Source organism: Ambystoma mexicanum, chromosome 14 (assembly GCF_040938575.1).
Source record: "Ambystoma mexicanum isolate Mex_15411 chromosome 14, UKY_AmexF1_1, whole genome shotgun sequence".
In the NCBI taxonomy this organism is placed as follows: Eukaryota; Metazoa; Chordata; class Amphibia; order Caudata; family Ambystomatidae; genus Ambystoma; species Ambystoma mexicanum.
Genome location: NC_090940.1, coordinates 132,754,024 through 132,774,485, shown reverse-complemented (window position 1 = coordinate 132,774,485; position 20,462 = coordinate 132,754,024). Strand labels below are relative to the sequence as shown.

Below are 20,462 nucleotides of genomic sequence, written 5' to 3'. Positions count from 1 at the left end.
TTGTTAGTTTCAAGGCATCCTCTGAATAGGCTTGTGGCAGTCATTACATTTGTAACCTTTCTGCTTGTGCACCATCACTCAATGTCTTTTTTAGCAGTGATGATGCTTAAGAGTTCCATATAACTCAAAATTGTCTTCTCCGCATGTTTTTACTTCTATTCAAGATGGTGTGTTTTGTTGGTCATCCTTCTAACCTTGCCAGGCGAGGGAGTGTCCCCTCTCTTCATGCACACTGGTGGGCTTCTTGTAGAAAACATGTAAAGATTATCCCGCGAGTTTGATCTTGAAGGAAGTGGGAGGGGGATGTCTCCCCCACTCCATGTTCCTGGAGGGGCTAGGTTGTTGCTTGGCAGATTCTGGGAGGCTGGCTGTCTCCACTATTGGACAGTCGCCTCCAAGTTTGAATGCCACAAGTGTTCTTATTGGAGGGCTGGGGTCAATCTCAGGCAACCTCTGTCTTTAAGGAGATGAGCTGGGCCCAGAAACCAAGTTGGCCACTGGAGCTGAGAAGACCCGAAGAAACCAGCATTGACTCATACAATACCGCTGCCTCGTGAATGTCGACCTTCTGTTCAACAGGGAAGACCTCTACGAGATGCCTGCCTACCTTTGACTGTTGGGAGTGTAAGGAACTCATGGTGGCAACAGTAAAGACAAACAGAAGTGATCACAGTTCAAGGGTGGTTATTGAACTTTATAATGGGTGAGATAAACGCCTAATCTGAACCTAAATCTAAGATGGGAGAAAGCTACGACCATCAAATAATAATAAGGCAGTCCCAGTGGCATCTTGTCAAATAAAAAGGGCCTATACTAAGAAAAACATATGTTGCCAATCCTTACTAAATTACAAAAAGAGTGTGGGCTAATGTTCACCAGAAAAGAAAGAAGCGTTCCCAAAATGATAAGTCAGGATGGTATGGCTGGGTCTCTATTCCCCATGTTTGAAGCACGGGACAAGGCGGGACTCAAACTCCTGGGCCTCTCCAGCGCGCGGCTCACAATTCCAGTTCAATGATATCAGACCCTTGACGGGCTAAGTCTCTTTTCTGCAAAAGTCTCTTTGCCTTAGAAGGCCCGCTGATTCAAAACAACAAAAAAAGGTTCACTCTGTGGTATTGCACCTTGGGCGATTGCTCTTTACCACTAGGATCTCGCTCTGCCAAGCTGGGATCCTCCTTGCAACTTGAGCATCCCTCTGTCGGGTTCACCATAGCCTTTGAAATGCACCTTGCAATTTTCGAGAGTCTTAATGTCCTTTTGAACAACTTCTCATTGTGGACAGCCCTCTGATGGGTTCACTTTCATCAGATACACAGTTCAACTTGCTTCATCACAGTACAGGATTCACTCTCTTTAGCTCTCCCTTTGGCATCCCTCCGTCGGGTTCACACTTGCCTTAGTTCACAACTTCACAACCTTTCCTAGCTTTCTCTCTGTGATGGGTCAGAGACTTTCCATTGTACAAAGGATTTGACATGACCCTTGTAGGACCACTCTGACATCTCACGGTTCGCTATCAGCTCTTTTTGACTCACTGGCTGTGAGGAATCCGTTAGCTTGTCTTCGCCTCTGGAGTCAAGGGCAGTATCACAGCAGCCAGCGTGCTTCCCTTCCTGGGTTATCAATGCGGGAGGCCCCCATGCACCATTGACATCTGTTGCTCCACACGTCAGCTGCACATCCCGGTCTTATGTTTTCTCTTTCGGAGGCTTAACTGGTCTGGGTTGAAAAGGGCAAGGGCATCTCCCTCCTTGTTGTCCATTCAGATCTCGTCACCTTGCGTCTCAGTTTTAATTGCTGTCCTCGGTTAGCTGCTTCCCTGTGCGGTTGGCCTTGTTTGAAGTGTGCTTTCGTACTTCGCCTTTTATTCCTTTAGGGAAGGTAAAGAGCTGTCAGGTGTTTATTTATTTGAATTTATAAAGCGCAGAAAGCGGCTCTGGGGCATCGTGGCACTCTTACAGCAGTGCTTACTTAGTTACAAAGCAAAACGACAGGAGCACCTGTTTGTGGTTCTTGGTTACATTGAACCTTTTGTCAGACAGGTGAGCAATCCAAAGACAAAACGGTGGCAAAAAGAGAAAGTCCCGCCCTACAGGCAAACAGCTTGAGGTAACAAAACAACGAAATAGAGGCGGTCAGAGACCCCCTCAATCATGCAAGGTGAGTGGACAGAGAGTACTGGGTGAGCTGGTTGAAGAGCTCGGTTTTGAGCGATTTGCGGAATGCTAGATAGGATGTTTCATTTCGAAGGGTAGTGGGGAGGACGTTCCAGTACTTGGGGGCAAGGAAGGATGACACGCTGCAATTTCCAAAGAAGCAGCATTTAGGAATAGGCACCAGGGGGTCTCACGAAAGGCAGAAAAAAGGGACCAGGAAAACACAGGAGGCAAGCTGAGGAGGAGGACAGGATGGGACAGGATCAGAGGCACGAGAAAGAGAAGAACGAGGAACAAGCTTACATGGGAGCGTCTGCTCAGAGCAGGAGTGTGTAGCGATATGAAGACTGCAAGATCCGATGGTGTTCCAACTTCCTGGTTGTCAGAAAACACATCGACATCATGACACCTAGAGTGGGAGGCGGGCGAATGGAGCAAATGCAGTGGCCATGATGGAATGGGCCAAAACGATTCCAGCAAGCATACTGTGTCCAGTGCAGGGGCGGCAAACACCTGAGGCCACGTCCCAATAAGGAGGTGTACTGAGGCTGAGGAGCCAAAATCAACCAAATTAAAACCCACCTCGAGGCATGACCACGCCTAAAGGTTGGTGGGCCTGGAGCCCGTGAACGAACACCAAAATCAGGAACTGCAGAGAAGTAAATCCTCAGCTCTGAACGAGAAAGCAGGAGGGCGCGAGAATGCCACCACGAGTGGAGTCCGGAGATCAGCCGTATCCAGCCCAGAAGACCAGCAAGCAGGGTGGAGTGCTACAACTGCCAAAGAGACACACCCTCACTGGAGCGGACATGCAATGCAGAAGGTATGCGGGTTACCCATGTCAAGGGTGAACAGAAAGAGCTAATTTAAGTAAAGGGTCACAGTCACCCCGTGAGAAAGACTGAAAGAGAAGGTTATGAGAGCCAGAGAAACTCGAGAATAAACCTCCAGAAGGGTCACAAAACCCCACTTGAGCTGAATCACTGGTAGAAGAGAGCGTTTGCAGATACTCCAGGGAGCCAAGTTACATATTGGGACAAAGAGGCTCAATAAAGAAAGTGAAGAACAGAAGAGCCACAAAAGCTGTGAGAACCACAAACAGAAGAGGAGGGTTACAGATATCCCAGAGAGTCAAGTTATGCATTGGGACAAAGAAACCCAAGAGAGCCTGAGAGGCCCAATAAAGAAGGTGAAGACCAGAAGGGTTACAAAAACCCACAAGAGTTGGGAGAACCACAAGCAGAAGCGAGGAGTTACAGACACCCCAGAGTGCCAAGTGAAGTAGTGGTACAAAGAAACCCAAGTGAACCAGACAGATCCAATGAAGAAAGCAAAGAAGAGATACGAGGGAAGCCTGAAGGCACCCAAACCCTGAATCTAGTGGGGAGAGAGCAACACAATTGGTGGCGAGTGATCAGGAAAATATCCCTCCATATGAAGACATTTTGATTTTCTTTTTTGGAATTTAAAGTTTTGTTTTATTAATTGAACTTTGGCAACCTGAGGAACTATGGACTTTGACAAATTGCCAGAACTGTGACCTTTGAAAAACTACTTGGAACTGTGAAATTTGAAGAATCCTGAGATGAGGGGAGATTCCTGGAAACCCTGGAAAATATGCTTTTATCCAAGACTGAGTGCAGACCACCAACACATTTTCTTTTATTTTTGTCTAAGTGGTAGTGCCAGTTTAGCAGATAGGTTTGGACAGAGGATTATTTTTCTTTTGACTATTGACAAGCACCTTAGTTTAGTTTAATAGAAAGGGAACTCCCCTTTAGCAATAGGGTTAGTGGGACATTTTCATTTTAAGTTGAATAAAGATACTTGAAAAGTATTTCTTCTGGTCTGTTGTCTGTTGTTTGTCTCTTTTTTAAAAAGGGGCATACTTCTCTGTTAAAACATGTGTTATTGCTGACCAATGGGTTTACCCATATGTTCCTCCTCTAGCTAGGCTCTTCAAGGAACTCTGATCATGTAAATGAGTAAACCTAAGGTTAATTAACAATTGCTCATTGACTTCATGGAAACTTCCCGACCTTTTCAAGGTAGCAGTACTAACTCCTCTGCTCACAAAAACCAACTAGATGCTACTGATCCAGCAAACTATTGCCCCATTACAAAACTCCCATACCCTGGTCAACTGTTGGAGGCTGTGGTAACATTCCAGTAACAGACATTTTCAGAATCAGTAAGATAAGGCAAAGGCAGGTTTCCGGCCTGGGCGAAATCTAGAAGCTGTTAATAGAGGCAACAGTGAACAATCTAAAATGCCTGGGTGGCTACTGGGGGAATAGGCCCCCTCATTCTCCTAGACCTTTCCATTCAATGCCATAGACCAGTGGTGTTCAAACCTTTTAGGGCCCCCCCGAGCAAAATGTGGCCAGACCGTGCCCCCCAAAAATGCCAAATGGACACTAAGTCCTAATGATTATGAACTATTGCAGGGCGTCACTGCACCCTACTCCCAGTATAGTCCCTGGGCTCCCCTACCTGCTCCCATCACAGTGTCTGGGCTCCTTCCTCCCACTCCAACCCAGTCCCTGGGCTCTCCCCATCCCACCACAGACCCTAGGCTCTCCCCACCATGCTCCCACCACTATCCCATGGTTCCCACCCATCCTGCTCCCACAGTCCCAGGGCCAGTGGCGGCTGGTGAATTATTTTAATGGATAGGCATAAATATTTCCACCAGATATGCCATAGCTACCGAGCATAGAGAGGGAGCCCAAACCAATCAAGGGTGGCATAGACCATGACATTTTGCTGGGTCACTGTTAAAACAGAATTTCTATTTTGGGTGATTCTAGGGCCAATGATTAGGGCACCTGAACTTTTTGCATTCACACCCCATACTTTGGATCACTGGCATATTTTTGATGGACAGAGGGATTTCTCGTTAAATCCTCCCTGCCATTGCAACACACTCAATCCATTGACTATAGCGATACCTAACTGTCCCTGGACATTTTTTTCCTGTGCCCACAAGGGATTCAGTGAGCTATGGGCCAAGAATAAGAATTGTAGTACTTACCACATACTTGCAATGGATTTTTAAGTCATGCTCTGCATTTCTTTCCTGGTAAATGTACAAGACTGCAACTAATTATTGGTGACTGCAAATATGTTCCCTGATGTGTATTGTTTATGATGTAAACTGTTGATAAAATGTATTCTTAATTCTTGGAAGCATTTGGCTATGGTTTGTAAATGTTTCCTATCCTCCATCACTAGGATTGTCATATGTGAATTTTGATTTTTAATATCATGACCTAAATGGTAAAAGGTTATGAGTTTTGCAGTAGGCCATAGGGTTTTCAGAATATTTTTCCTGTTGCCTAAAATGCTTACTTCAATTTTCTCCCATTCCATACCTATATATGTTAGGTGCTGGCCACCAGGTCTAGGACCATCCACATGTCAAAGGGGTGGGTTGTGTCTTTAGGACACTGTACTTGATTGTGCAGGTCCCTGTGTGGCTTTACCTGCTTGTTGGTTTGTTTTGTTCCCCCTGTTCTCCTCCTGTTAATTTATGATGGGTTTCTGTCTGTGGTAGTGGACCCACATATTGACAGTGGGATAAGGAGAGTTCTTGACCACCATTACTTTTTTTTATAATATGCTAGATGTCTTTTTAATACTGTGTATTCTGCCTTAAGTACGTATTTGACCTGATAGATTTCAATGTGTGACTTTATATAAATATATAATATTTTTCAGTATGTCGGTGTGGCGTATTTTCTATAGATAAATGTGTGGACTAATTGTACCTTTGTGTTGACCAACTACCCCTATCTGAGAATTAAACCTTCTCGCTCTGTCCATGTTACCTACCATAGGAGGATTGTCTTGGCAGGATAGCTCAGCTGCAACGTGATCGCCTTGGAAGCAAGATGACACAGAGCAACACAGGTTCGATCCCTGGGTCCACGCTTAGAAACCTCTGGATATTAAGCGCGTTATAAATAACATATCATATCATATCATACATATCATAGGAGAAGGTTGGCTTCCCTTTGCCGACAGGTGTGAAAGTAGATTAATCCATTTGAGCCAAGTCGCACATGCCACAGCACCACCTAGTAACCACTGCTGGTAGTTCACCTCCAGTTCAGAGCCACATCAGCAAGTAAATGTGGGTTTGTTAGCCTCACATAAAAGTTAGTGGTTAGAGTGCACTCAAGAAAAGGTGGTATGAAAACTGCCTTAACAGGATTGAAATGCAAAAGAATGCTCCAGCGGTTTATGTGTTCACCTGTTAGTAGTGTTTAATCCCCTATATACAGACCATTCTACTAACTTGGTCTCTTTTCCACATTAGCACCCGGCGATGGTCCATCAGATAGTTACAAACGTTGTGATTGGACCTCGCCGGGTCCTTACCTGCCCAACAAGGCTCCCCTCGCTGCTGCGTCCCTCAGGTTCCTTCCGACTGGTCCTCTTGGAAAGGGAGAAGGGACTACGTGTAGTGCTTTCTCTCCTTTAGATCGCAGTCATACTGGTTTTATCTTTTCAATGGCTTTCTTCTTTTTGTTTGGTTGCAAAACGCCAGAGTATCTTGCAACTGAATAAGGATGCCATTAGTACTGCGTTCTCGCTGGCCGGAGAATTAATAGCAATAAGCCCCTTGCTGGGGGGTGGCATTACTGCTTCAGCTAATGCCCCGGGGACTGCGTTAATGCCCTCGCTGCGCTTGGGCCTGTAACTATGGGCATTACAGTGAGGGTTCTATTGCTTAATGAACAGCCATTTCAATTGTAATCTGGCAGTTCAAAGCAGGGATCACCAATCTACTTCCGCCCCCTGTCCATCCCTCTAATTCACAGCTCTTAACTTGCTTTCAAACATTGCTGATGAATTCTTACATGCCTTTCACTGCTACGAGACTTCCAAGTCGATGGGCTGCTGAGCAAGTGCAGAGCAGAGCTGGAGCTATAGCTGAAGGCAAGAGTCGTGCACTATCCATGCTGCTATAATGCCATGCTGTACTATCCAGTAACATACACAGGCATGGGATACAGGCTGCCCCTTCTTTCCCCCATGAGAAATGGCGTCCGGCACAGACAGAGGACGGAGTAAATCCACTGAACAGAAAAATTGAGAAAACATAGAAACTAGCTACTTCAGCAAGAGCCAACTAGGCTCTGGCAGAATCGATGAGCAGGAATGGACGCATGTGACGCTCAGATAGCTGGTGGGAACTGTATAAACTAGCAACTGATCAAGCAGAAAAATATATAAGGCAAGAATCATAGAGACATATATATGAAGCAACAGTCTAGGAACAGTACTCATGAGTCAGCAGAAAATCAAGGAGTAATACATATGAGGCAGCAACCGTGGAGAAGTGTATATGAAGCAGCAATCAAATAGCAGTATACATAAAGCTACGGTCACAGAGAAATACGTATCCAGAGGTCAGGGGAAAAACAATAGAGTGAAGCAATAGTCGCAAGGCCAGCTAAGTGTTTCAGTATGATAAGGGATTGTAGTACCCAAAATAAAGATGCAAGGAAAGTGCCATTGAGATGAAACTATCAATCCAGATGTTGAAATGCGGCAAGGGGGGGAATTGCATCAATCAGTGGCGGTAAATGATGCAGTATCAAGCTTAACAGAGGAAGCAATGAACTGCAGTGATCTAGGAGTTTAGGTGCAATCACAAACACGTCAGAGGGAATAATCAGGGTTTAAAAGCGCAATGGTCAAGGAGTAGAGTTTAAGAAGCAGGATTCTAGGTCAAGACGGAGGCGAGCATTAAGCTTTCATCTTCTTTATTCTCTACTCTCCAGCAGTTTCAACAAATATAACTTTGTAAACTTTCAATTTAATTTTTTTTTTTTTAAACAAACTTCAAATCCCATCAATCCTGTAGTCCCCTAGTCTCTGGCCATGTGACCTAGTCCTTCCTGTTCCTCTGTCCTTCCTCTTCTTTTCCTGCTCTCCACAAGATAAGTACCTCTTTATCTTAGCTCCGTAATATTCGCTTGACAAAACGTGTTTTATGCCATTAACGTAATTGGAATTGTACACCATGGACAATAATAGAATAAACATGTATAGTAGAGCGCGCGAGCGTTAGTGTTTTAGTATTTAAAAGGGATTCGAAAAGCGCGTCCACAAGGGCAACGTTTAACGACCCTAAGGGGTGTAACAGGGCCCGGAAGAGCAAAGACTCTTCTGACCCCCCCCGGGCCAACCGACAGGGGCGAGTACAGGAGCCCCAGAGGCTTCGGACGCGTTCCTCAGACTAAAGGAAGCGTTCATGAAAGATTGCCAGGTGCCGGGCCTCCAGACCCCCTACCCAGGGGATGACAATATGGGTTGTACAGAGGAGGAACCCCCAGAAGGCTTCCCAGACGAGGAACCGCCGATATCCCCCACATCCACTCAAGCGGATGCAGATAACGAAGGGGATGAGGGGAGCCAACCTCCGCCTAAGAAAAGGCAATGAAAACTCCACCACCTAGAAGAGGACGAAACGGCGGACATGTTCCAACCGGAAGAAATCAGAAATCCCAGATCCTCGGAGTGGGTGCCATCGCCGAGAGTGGCAAAATACATGACGCAGAGATTGAGGAAAGCTCTCAAAAAAGAGGTCAGACAAAGACTGAGGGCCGAATGGCAAAGACGCGGAAGCCCCAGAATTGGACCCTAAAATGTTGTCGTTCGTCTCCAAATCGAACAGAGACCCGAGGAACGGCATAGACCGCTCCTGGAGAAGCTGCCAAGAAAAACTCCTCGACCTGGCAGGTCCGCTAGCTAAAATAATCGACCTAGCCAAACGAGCCCGGGATACAGGCGAAGAGGTAGACCCAGGAGTGCTGGCCAACTGGGCCCAACGGGCCGTAAGCATACTAGGAAACACAAACTGCGTGATTTCTTCAGAGCGCAGGAGAGGCCTCCTCTTGAAAATCGACCAGAAACTAGGAGATCTTTCGACATACGAAGCTGGCGAGGCAGCGCAGGGCCTATTGTTCGGAGAGACTTTTGGTAAGGAGATGGGGAGGTTCGTAGGGACCTACACCTCCTTGGAGAAAGCACAGGCTTCGATGAAGAACATTTTCCCAGGGACAGTTTTTGGCGGGTCCGGTCGCTACAGAGGTCGCTCGACCGGTCGATACCAAACATCCAGAAGGCATCAGTACAACAGAAACCAATACTGGGAATCCAGGCAGCCTGATACCTTCTTTCCCCCCAAGAGGCCGCTTCCCTAGAGGAAGAGGAAGCAGAGGTCAGGGAAGAGGACAAAACTTCCCCACAGGTGAGAAACTTTACATATCCACCAGTAGGGGGGGGGAGGACAGCTATATTCTGGGAAAACTGGCGCTCGCTTTCCAGCGACGCTTGGGTCCTTCAAACAGTAAAAGGCATGTGTATAGAATTCACAGAAACACCCGTTCTGGAACAAGCGCCACGCCCCGTAGTCACGACGCTGACGGAGAAAGAGCTGCTAGACTCGGAGTTGCGAAGCCTAGCAGAGAAACGGGCGATCGAGCCATGCATAGCGCCGCCAAGATTTGTGAGCAACATGTTCCTGGTTCACCGAAAAGACAAAGTGAGACCAGTGATAAATCTAAGGCACATGAACAGCTGGGTGGCCTACAACCACTTCAAAATGGAAGGAATCCACCAGCTCAGAGATGCGCTCAGACAGAACGACTGGCTGGCGAGGATAGACTTGAAAGACGCCTATCTTACGATCCCTGTACAGAGGGATTTCCGTCCATTCCTAGCATTCGACTGGGACGGGCAATTATGGCAGTTCGCAACAATGCCTTTCGGGCTCTCCTCGGTGCCATGGGCATTCACGAAAGTGATGAAACCGGTAACCACAGCGATCAGAGGGAAAGGAATTCACATGATTATATATCTAGACGACATCCTACTGATGGTCGACAGAAGAGAGACTCTAGTCTACCAGACCGACTGGGTAGTAGACCTCTTAACTTCGTTAGGTTTCCTAGTGAACTGGGAGAAGTCGGAGATGGCTCCGGCGAGGAGGATAGAATTGCTGGGGTTTATTATAAACACCAGGTCGGCGACACTGGAACTCCCAAACAAAAAGATCAGAGACATAAAGAGAGAAATAACAGCATGTCTCAGCAAAACAAGCAGATCACTCCGCACCATAGCGAGAGTAGTAGGCTTACTAGCAGCATCAATACAAGCAATCTTCCCAGGGCCATTACACTACCGAGCCCTTCAGAGGCTGAAGATACAGCATCTTCAACAAGGCCTACACTACCACCAACTGGTACTCTTAGATCAAGAGTCCAGGACAGAGTTGGAATGGTGGTTAGCGAACATGGAGGCCTGGAACGGTAGAGCCATCTTCGGCGACCGCCCAGACCTGATAATAGAATCAGATGCCAGCAGAGCAGGCTGGGGAGCCCGGTGCGGGGATCTCCAGACAGGAGGGAGATGGAGCGCATCGGAACTCCAATTACACATAAAGTGTCTAGAGTTACTAGCCGGATCCTTTGCGATCAGGGCATTTACGAAAGGGAAAGTGAACCCCTGTATCCTGGTAAAAATGGACAACATTTTGGCAGTCAAATACATCAACCATTTAGGAGGGACGAGGTCCAAATTGCTGGCGGAAATAGCCAAGGATTTCTGACATTCCTGTCTAGAAACAGGGATCTCGGTGGTAGCCGAATACTTACCAGGTTCGTTGAATGTAGTAGCGGACTGGAACTCCAGACATCTCTCATACTCCAGCGACTGGATGCTGGACCGGATGATTTTTCAGAAACTGGAAAAGATCTGGGGCCCAATATACACAGATCTGTTTGCGTCCATGCTGAACGCTCAGAAAGAGAGGTTTTTCAGTTGGAGATTGGACCCAGCGGCAGCCGGAGTGGACGCTTTCCTACAAGATTGGAGGGAGCACACGCTTTACACTTTTCCCCCATTCATAATGATGAACCGAGTACTAGCAAAGGTACGCAGAGAGACAGCGGACCTGATAGTGGTAGCTCCGATCTGGAAATCCCAAGTATGGTTCCCAGCACTCATGGAACTATTGGTAGATTACCCGAGAATATTGCCCCAAGGAGAACACCTCCTCACGGACCCAGCTGGGTCATCTCACCCTCTGAGAGTGAAGGGGACACTGCCATTGATGGCGTGCAGGATAGCAGGAGACGCTGGAATCTCCTGGGCATTTCGGCACAAGCTGCAAGTCTCATCGCAGAGTCATGGGCTCCATCAACTCGAAGGAGCTACGACGCAGCTTGGAACAAGTGGTCGACATGGTGCAGAAGGAGAAATATTCATCCCGTTTCTGCCCCTCTGTTGAGATCTTGAATTTCCTAGCGGAACTCCTCCAGGACGGCAAAGCATACAGAACAATAGGGGTATACAGATCTGCGATATCAGCCGGTCACCTACCCGTGGAAGGATTACCGGTGGGAGAGAACGTAGCAGTTATTCAGCTACTAAGAGGAATTAGATTCAGGAAACCACCGCAGCCGAAATATGAATCTTTATGGGACGTAGCAATAGTATTGAAACTATTTGCGGACTGGCCCGACAACAAGTATCTGTCCCTAGGACAGCTGTCCGAAAAACTAGCCATGCTACTATGCTTGGTGTCATGCAGGAGAGTAGCCGACGTGAGAGTCTTAGAAGTGAATAGGAGAACGTACGGGCCGGAAGGCGTGACGTTCAGCTTAGCCAGAAGAACTAAAACGGATTCTAGTACCATCACATACCCGTACATGCAGTTGCACCCGAAATGGTGCGTAGCGGCATGTATAAAGGAATACGGAAATAAAACAGCCGAACTAAGACCGGCAGGGACGACTCAATTATTAATTGCGCGCAGAAAGCCACACAGAGGAGTAGCAACAGCCACCATAGCACAGTGGGTCAGAAACATTATGAGTTTAGCAGGCGTAGACATGACAAGATTTGGGGCACACTCAGTCAGAGGAGCGATGGCCTCGAAAGCACTAGGACTAGGCGCAACATTACAAGACATCATGAAAGCCGCAGACTGGGCTTGTGATACGACATTCAGAATGTTTTACTACCGACCTATTAATGCAATGGCAGGAGTAGTAGTAAGAAGCTTTGAACAAGCTTAATGCTCGCCTCCGTCTTGACATAGAATGAAGATTCCCCCTGCTAATAGCGCAGGGAGCTCTTGATTCTATTAAAGACAAGGAGGCGAGCATTAAATTCCCATCCCGAATACACAATGAATGCAATGATGAAATACATGTTGTGAAGTACTGCTGATAATTAACATGGCTATTTCTTCCAGAATAGGGTGTGTATTCCCGCCCTAACGTATACCATTTTGTTTCTTACTGACTTTAGGGGATGAGCAAAAGAACAGCTGAAAGCCCGAATCAGAGCAAGTCACCTAGATCAGCTTCGAAAGCTCGTATGTGAGAGACCGAACTGGTACAAAGCAGGAAGTTCAGCACAAGTTCAACAGTTGAGTGCACAGTTAAAGAGAAAGGACAAGTTCTAGCAGTCAAAGAAGAGGAAGGACTGAGGAACAGGAAGGACTAGGGCACATGGCCAGAGACTAGGGGACTACAGGATTGATGGGATTTGAAGTTGGTTTAAAAAAAAAAATTAAATTGAAAGTTTACAAAGTTATATTTGTTGAAACTGCTGGAGAGTAGAGAATAAAGAAGATGAAAGCTTAATGCTTGCCTCCTTGTCTTTAATAGAATCAAGAGCTCCCTGCGCTATTAGCAGGGGGAATCTTCATTATAGGTTTAAATGAGGTGCAATGATTACAGAGTCATAGCGCAACAGACTCTCACAAAACTCTCACATAGGAATACCTACAGAGATGAAAAAGGGACATGAGAGTGTTATCATATATTCACAGCTGGCAAGGATTGGATTGGAACCTGCTTCTAGTTGGTGAGAAGGTGCTAGCTTTGTTCAAGAATACTGAAACACCAGCACACTTATCCTTTTGTATAGTGAGCATTACCGATCTGTGAAGGCAACATGAGTGATAAGGAATAGGTTGGGATTACAAATCACAAAAATAAATGAGAAAAGTGATTTCAATTACCTGCAGTGCCTGCTCGGAATCGCCACTTTCCAATAGGTACAGAAGGTGTTCCCGGTGGAAACTGATCAATAACTCAAAGGGAACAGGGTATAAATGACACCACTCCTCACATAAGCCATAATCCTGTTGAAAGAAATAAAAAAGTGGTTAATTAATGGATCTTTTCTCTTTAGGTTTACCTTCTGGTAATAAATCCATGGCTCAAACTGTTTACACTCATGTTGAGGTCAAATCAGATAGGATGACGATAACCTTTACCTCAGAGGTTTAAAGTCCTAAACTGTAACTGTGTTGATATTACCTGAAGGTTTTGCTCCTTCCTGAATGGTTTGCCACACTATTTCATGATTGAGTCTGAATGTACAGTCTTTTCCGAATCTCATCTCTGATATGCACCCCAAAAGTCTGCAATTCTTCCAGAATTAGGGTGTCTGCAGAACACCCTGTTCCCTGTGCAAGTAACCGTGTATGGTTTAGTTGTTTGGCCTGCACTCATTGGTAGCAGACACTTACCCATTTGTGATACTAGTGAGACAAAGCCTTTTGTATCCCAGGTGATAATCTACAGAGCACCCGTATGTTAAAATAAAATAGCTACATTTTGATCCTATGAATCAATAAGACATGGAGGTAGCCATACAGAGAAATTGCCTCTACCTGAAATGGAACAGAGAGGTCTGCAGAGCCAGGACAACATATTGCTGTAAACAGGGGGTTTCATGATTCCAGTGAGGAGAACAACTATTGCATGAAAGGCTGGGACAAAGACTGTGATAGTTTGAATGCAACAGTCCTCACCGATTATTTGGCCACCAAAATGTAAAGGATGCACCCTTATGATTGCTCCCAATGTTCTCATTTAACCAGGAGTCTTCATCCTTATTCTGTCCAAGTGGAACTCTGTTGGAGAGGACAGTGAGAGATTATCCTGGAAGTGAGAAGATGCTGAATAGAAGAGGATTGTGATGAAGCCCTGCTTCTGTACTTCTTGGCAAGACCCTTTTAATGGCAATGCTCTCCCAATGTGTTTGGGGAGAAACCGATTTGTGGGATTGTTTTTGCCATCTGTGATTTGCTAAATCTTTTGCTGGCTTTTACTCTTTTTTAGACTGTATTTTTGGTCAGAGTGGTTTCTACGGAAATTTCCCAGCAGTTGCAACTTCTTTCTGGTGCGCAGCCCAAAGATGCCCGAATGGCTTTCAGGAAAGGGAGTCTTGGTACCCCTTTAGAAGGTAAAAGTCCACATAGGGTGGTCATTTGGAAACAAATGGATTTTAAATGTCCATTGACCATGAGGAATGGCTGAAAGGGCTATTCTGCCGCCGTAGGCTCTATTCAGAGGCCATAAAGGCTTCTCAGCTTGTTTGACATTCAATTTAAATTAGGTACGCATTTTCCATACACCCCATTACACATCTGTGTTGGTGTGCCAGAGTGTATGGTGTTTGGCTGGCAAATCCTGATAAGGTGAACACCAAACATTTCAAAGGGGCACACTTGTGGATTGGTGGGCAGGGTTACACCTGCCCCTGCATGCCTTTCTAAGGAGCCTGCAGGCCATTCTCTGGATTTGCATAAAAAGGTCTGGGAGTCTCTCTACCGGCACAAACACAGCCCATTGACCTGTTATTGGGTTGATGGGCCCGGGAGAGTCTCAGCCATGCTTTAGCTCACCGTATTTTTCACAGAGGAGAAATATCCATAGGCATATCAGTCTTTGTCCCACCTGAAGGTAGTCCAGCACTGAAAAGCTAGGAAAATCTCCCCTGAACAAGATTACCAATAGCAACCCCAGACACGTGTTTTGGCCTAGTCGGGCCTTATCAGTGAGGTGGAACTGTGCCTCTCTGAGCACAGTGAGCAAGGGGTCCACGTCTGGATTACCCTTGTAACTTAGGGTGACAACCCAAATAAGCCAAAAATATGCAGAAAGAAGTCTGGGAGTCTCTCTACCGGCACAAACACAGCTCATCGACCTGTTCTTGGGTGGATGGCCCCTGGGAGTCCCAAACATTCATTAGCTCATGCTGAGCTCTTTTGCTGAGAGAGGCACAGCTCCACCTCACTGATGATGCCCAACAAGGCTGAAACCCATGTATGGTGTTGCTGTTGGCACTCTTGTTCAGAAGGGAATTGCCATTGCATTTTGGTGCTGGACTGCCATGTGGGCAGGACAAAGGCTGATATGCAAACAGATATTTCCCATCTGTGAAAGGTACAGTGAGCTAAAGTGTGGCTGCGGACTCTCGAGTGGATACCTTCCCAAAGAACAAGTCAATGGGCTGTGTTCGTTCTTGCAGAGGGGCGCCCATTATTACATTTTCATTCTCTGGATTTGATAAGCAAAACTTACATGAAAGACTTAAAAAGATTGGCTGCTCCTGAGGATCTTGACCCTGCTTTGCTGGCGGGGCCTTTCTATGCTAGAACAAACTTCCTGTAAGAAGTTGTTCTGCTTTCCTCTGGCATGGAATGCAGGAACTCCATGCCTGTAACCCCAGATGTTCTCATGAAAGACTTCCCGTCCTCATAGCAGTCATTGCGCCTAAGGAGGACTGTAAGTGGCTTGACTGGTGCTCCTCCTCATCTCTGCTCCGGCGTGGCAGGTCTTGAATTGCCTCCTGTAGTTGCTCTCCCTTGTGGGACCATCCCATCTGCCTTGGCTGATCTTTTGTACAATCCTAAAACACCTCTGATCTGTGTACTAGCTCTCATTTATGTACTGTTGTTGCTGTTCCAGCTGCAGTCCGATTGTCCTTGTGGATCATCTGTATACAGTGCTCTATTCTCTGGATCTCGCTGACCAAAAGCCTAACCACTCCCTTCCCAGAACTAATGCCTTGCTTCCTTGGCTGTTTCCACAGCATTCACCACCTTGGGTCACTGTCCCGGTCCTGTGACCACAAGCCTGTCACTGATCCTGTTCTCCAGTGTCCCTGGGCTCTGGTTGCAGTGTGTCTTCTGTGCCTTCCTGAAAAGTGACCATTTTATGTGGGATTGAGTTGTATGCTGCAGCAATTTTTCTCTGGGCTACTCGTGGTGGAACCTGGGGTCTGAGGTCTTCTAGGGGAGCTCCTACGACTCCTCAGTTGGATGGTTGCCACCGCCCTTGCACCTTTGGGCTATAAAAATACTGTTAAAGATTTTTCTATTTGCAACTTTCTTCCATTGTCATCAATGCAATCCATAGCAATTCTTTTATGCCTTAACCCCTGACCTGACTTTGGGGGAAGGAAAGTGTTTTTATTTAATTTACCTTGCTCAGCTCATTCATTTTGGGGGCGCTACTCAGCCCTTATACTTACCAGTGTGTGGGGACTTTCATGACACTCTAGCGCTAGCACATGATTTTCCATGGGTTATAAGCCGTCTAGGTGATCTGCACGTCCTATTTGATGGCCCCTATCACGGCTGCTGTGCTCTTGCCAGCCATGATAGAGGCTCACTGAATAGGAACCGCAGATCACCTAGACAGCTTATTCCACGTGGAAAATCATGTGGTAGAGTTAGAGCGTCACCAGATATGCCAGCACGGCGCATAGAAGACAGAGGAAGAGAAGGCTGAACATGAAAGTGGCCAATAAGTGAACATTCCTTCCCTGTAAGCCTACTGAACAAGAAAATTTGAGCAACATTTGGGTTAGAAGATTGAAGATCAGTGAAGGAATAATGAACTTTTTGTCCTGATGAAGGCTGTATGCTAACGTTTTGGGGAAGCCTAATTCGGGATGCGGTTATCCCCTGATTAGTAGGCCGAAACACAGAGCATCGACACAACATCATTTTTACATCATTTGGTAAAAAGGTATAGGGATAGTGGACATTAAGAATCCCACAGAGATTAAGAGAGGCAGAAAAGAATGACAGAGGACAGTACAAGGTTCTGTCTCCAACAAGAACCTATATCAGTAGATTGATTATATAGAAATATACTGTTTAAGATGGTGAGGGATTAGTAAAAAACATTGTGGTTTCTTTCCTATTTGCATATGGTTTCTCTGATGTTAGACGTTTGTGAATTAATTGACCATAATTTTCCGCAACAAGGTCAAAGCCTGGTTCTTAGAATAAGACTATAACCTACCCCCCTCATAAAACATATTTCACAACACTCAGGGTGCCCCCTTTAGTTCATAGCTATACATATGTTTTCAAATTGTATAATCTCTGCCTTCACGGATATTAATAATCCTATCGTTTGTATATATATGACTGTGTAACTTCCCTTTCTGTATCACACTGCTCATTTTTGTTATTCTTGTATTTCATTGTATACTAATGCCATATAAATTGTACTATTATTATCTGCACATCCATGTCTATGTAACATGTTAGCTTCAGTTATTCCTGTTTTTCCCCTGTATACTAATGCCTGTATAACTTGTCTGTACTTTCATGCCTATATAACATGTAAGTTCCAGCGCCCAGATGCCCCAGGGCTTGGCTGCGCTTTACAAATAAATAAATACAAATACAAATGCTCTTTGGCTAACAAAAAATCTTTTGGTACAATAGAAAGGAGGGTACATTACACTTACCTGTGATTGATGAAATGAGAGGATACACTTTATAACGTAATGTTTTATGTGATATATGTTTTTTTTTAGAAAAAAAACACCCTCCACACAGGAGGCGTTTATATAATGAATAAAAAAAATTGAAAGTTTTGTATGTAAAAAAACACCAGGGTCTGGGGTTAATCGATTTTGTGTGAATGTTATTGTCAGCAAGCATAAGCTAATATCGGTCTAAAGCTGTAAGAAACCTGGAAAAGGGGCTAGTCTGTGATTCCTGTATATAGTATTGTTGCTATCCTTTTACATCAAAGACCCTCCCAACAACAAATCATTGAGGGTTTTACCTATTGTTTATGTTCTACACTGAGACACACAACACTCAAATCAAATTAGATTGAACGAAAATACTGTATTTACTAGGCCTTAACACACCCTACATATGTACAATCACAGGTAACTATTAACTAAAGCAAAAGTACACACACACATGCTGATCTCACTACATATTACCCACACTTTATTCCTAAAACCGTATAAGCAGTGTCAAGCCAGAATTCCTATTTTTGGGATTCTATGGCTACTTTTTGGGCCCCATAAACATTTTGCTTTTCCTCCTTTTCTTTTCTGGCATCTTAATATCTTTTTAGTGGCCAGAGTGACTTCCCCTGAAGTCTCCCTGGCATTATGTCCCTTTTTACCTGCTATAAGGTCTATTGTATTGGGTCGCCCTTAAGGTAACCAGTCCCAGGGGTGCCTCTCAGGCACCCCCTTTCTACCCTAGAATGATTGAGTCATTATATTTTGGTTTAGGAGAATAGGTCGGTGGTGCCTCTGCTCTAATTTTGCCTTCACCAAGGGTGCACCATTTTACTGCATTGGTAGCCCAATGCACCTTTTCTGTAGCCATTGGGGTACCAGTGGGGGTTTTAAATCCTACTCCCAACCATTTTATTTTCAAGGGCTTCCCTTTTTCTAGGTGACCACGAAATGGCCGTTCTGACCACGTGGGCTCTTTGTGAGCCCATTGTGGCAGTATCCATATTCGTCCTAACTGGTTTAGACTAGTTTGGGACAGTGGACTAGCCCTTTCCCTTTTTGTAGTGATGGCATTGGATGAGTGGCAGTTCCAGTAACCAAGCAACATGGTTGATCATCTGACCCCAGCCCCTTTTTGTGACTGGCTGTCTGGCCTGAGGCCAAGCCCCGGGCAAAGGGCCTTCCCCCAAACTCTCACTCTTGCTGCTTTGTCCACAGAACTTGAATGTGGCAAGCCTGCTGTTGTGCTGGAAAAGGATTCCTGCTGGTTTGGCTGTTTTTAAAGCCCTCTCTTAGCAATGCTTGCGAGGTGCAGTGGCTTGACATTATCCGTCTGGGATTTTTACTACCAGAAATGCAGTCCAGATTTCTTTGAGACTCCAGATGACTCCCCACATCCGCGGGGTTGAGCCCTTCTTGCTGGGACTGTTTCTGGGTCATTCTAATGCCGCTTACCGCCAGGATTTTCTGCTTGGGTGTGGGTTGCTGCAGGCATCTAGAGAGTAGCTGCAAAGGCATTTCTGCAATCGGTCTTGGCCATCTGAAGGTACCACAGCCGTTGTGCCCGTCCTGGGATCATTTGCTGCCATTTGTTTGAACTGCTGCTTAGGGACAAGTGGCAAGAAGTGGTTCTTTGTGGTGAGGAATACGGGAGGCAGAGGCTATTCACACAGCTTTGCGGCAGTAAGCTTAAAAATTGCCAAACAGTGCAGAGCGCCAGGCGGACAAGTGGCAAGAGGTGGTTCTTAGTGGTGAGGAATATGGGCTGAGTACCTGCAGTCTTTCCACAGTTAGAATTGTGGAGGCGGAGCCTATTCATACAGCAGTGCTGCAGTAAGCTTAAAAACTGCCAAACAGCATGGCGAGTCGTGCGGACAAGTAGCAGGAAGTGGCTGGTTGTGGCCCTTTGAGGTACGGAGGGTCAGGAGCAGGGCATTCCCCACTGACCTCGGCAGACACAGCGGTTCTCCTGATAAGTTGAGAGGTGAGCAGAAGCAGACACAGGTAAGAGCCGTCTGTTAAAGTACCACTACCAATAATACAGAGACTTTCGGGTACTATTATATGACTGTGTATTAATGTTAAAGTATATATTTCAACTGATAGCATTATATGTGTGACTTAATTAAAGAATATATTTTCAGCATATAAGTGTGGTGTATTTTCTGGATTTATGTGTGTGGACTAATTGTACCTCTGTGCCGACCTACTTCCCTATACCTGAGAGTTGAGAGTTAAGCCTTGTCACCATGACCACGTGTGAAGGCATTGCGAAGCACAACACAGACAACAGACTTAAAGTTCAAACAAAAATATATTTTTTAAAGATCTTTTTATTGCTTTTAACATATGAATCATTCTTCAACTTTGAACAAAACCTCCCGACACCCACCCACCTCCCTCCTTCCCTCCCTCCCTCCCTCCCTCCCTCCCTCCCTCCCTCCCTCCCTCCCTCCCTCTCTCCCTCTTTCCCACCCTTCTTCCCACCCTCCTTCCCATACTCCTTCCCTGACTCCTTCCCTGACTCCTTCCCTGACTCCTTCCCTCCCTCCCTCTTAATCCTTTGGAACGGTGGACGGCATCAGCAGGTCACGTGGTCACGGACACTCGGTACAGTGTTAAGATTCAAAAAATGTTCAGGATACAGATTCTGTGTGGGCACCACAGCAGCATGGAGTCGCTCTGCAAGTATTGTATTATGGG

At 45.9% G+C, this 20,462-nt stretch overlaps 1 protein-coding gene across 2 annotated transcripts in view; it reads right to left on the bottom strand.

The window, feature by feature from the left end:
- ZFYVE26 (zinc finger FYVE-type containing 26) overlaps positions 1-20,462 on the bottom strand; it is a 1,501,667-nt gene that overhangs the window by 756,963 nt on the left and 724,242 nt on the right. For both annotated transcript variants that reach the window (XM_069638726.1, XM_069638727.1), the window contains exon 23: positions 13,207-13,329. In XM_069638726.1, the coding sequence (XP_069494827.1) occupies positions 13,207-13,329 (123 nt within the window). The remainder of the gene's footprint in view (positions 1-13,206; positions 13,330-20,462) is intronic.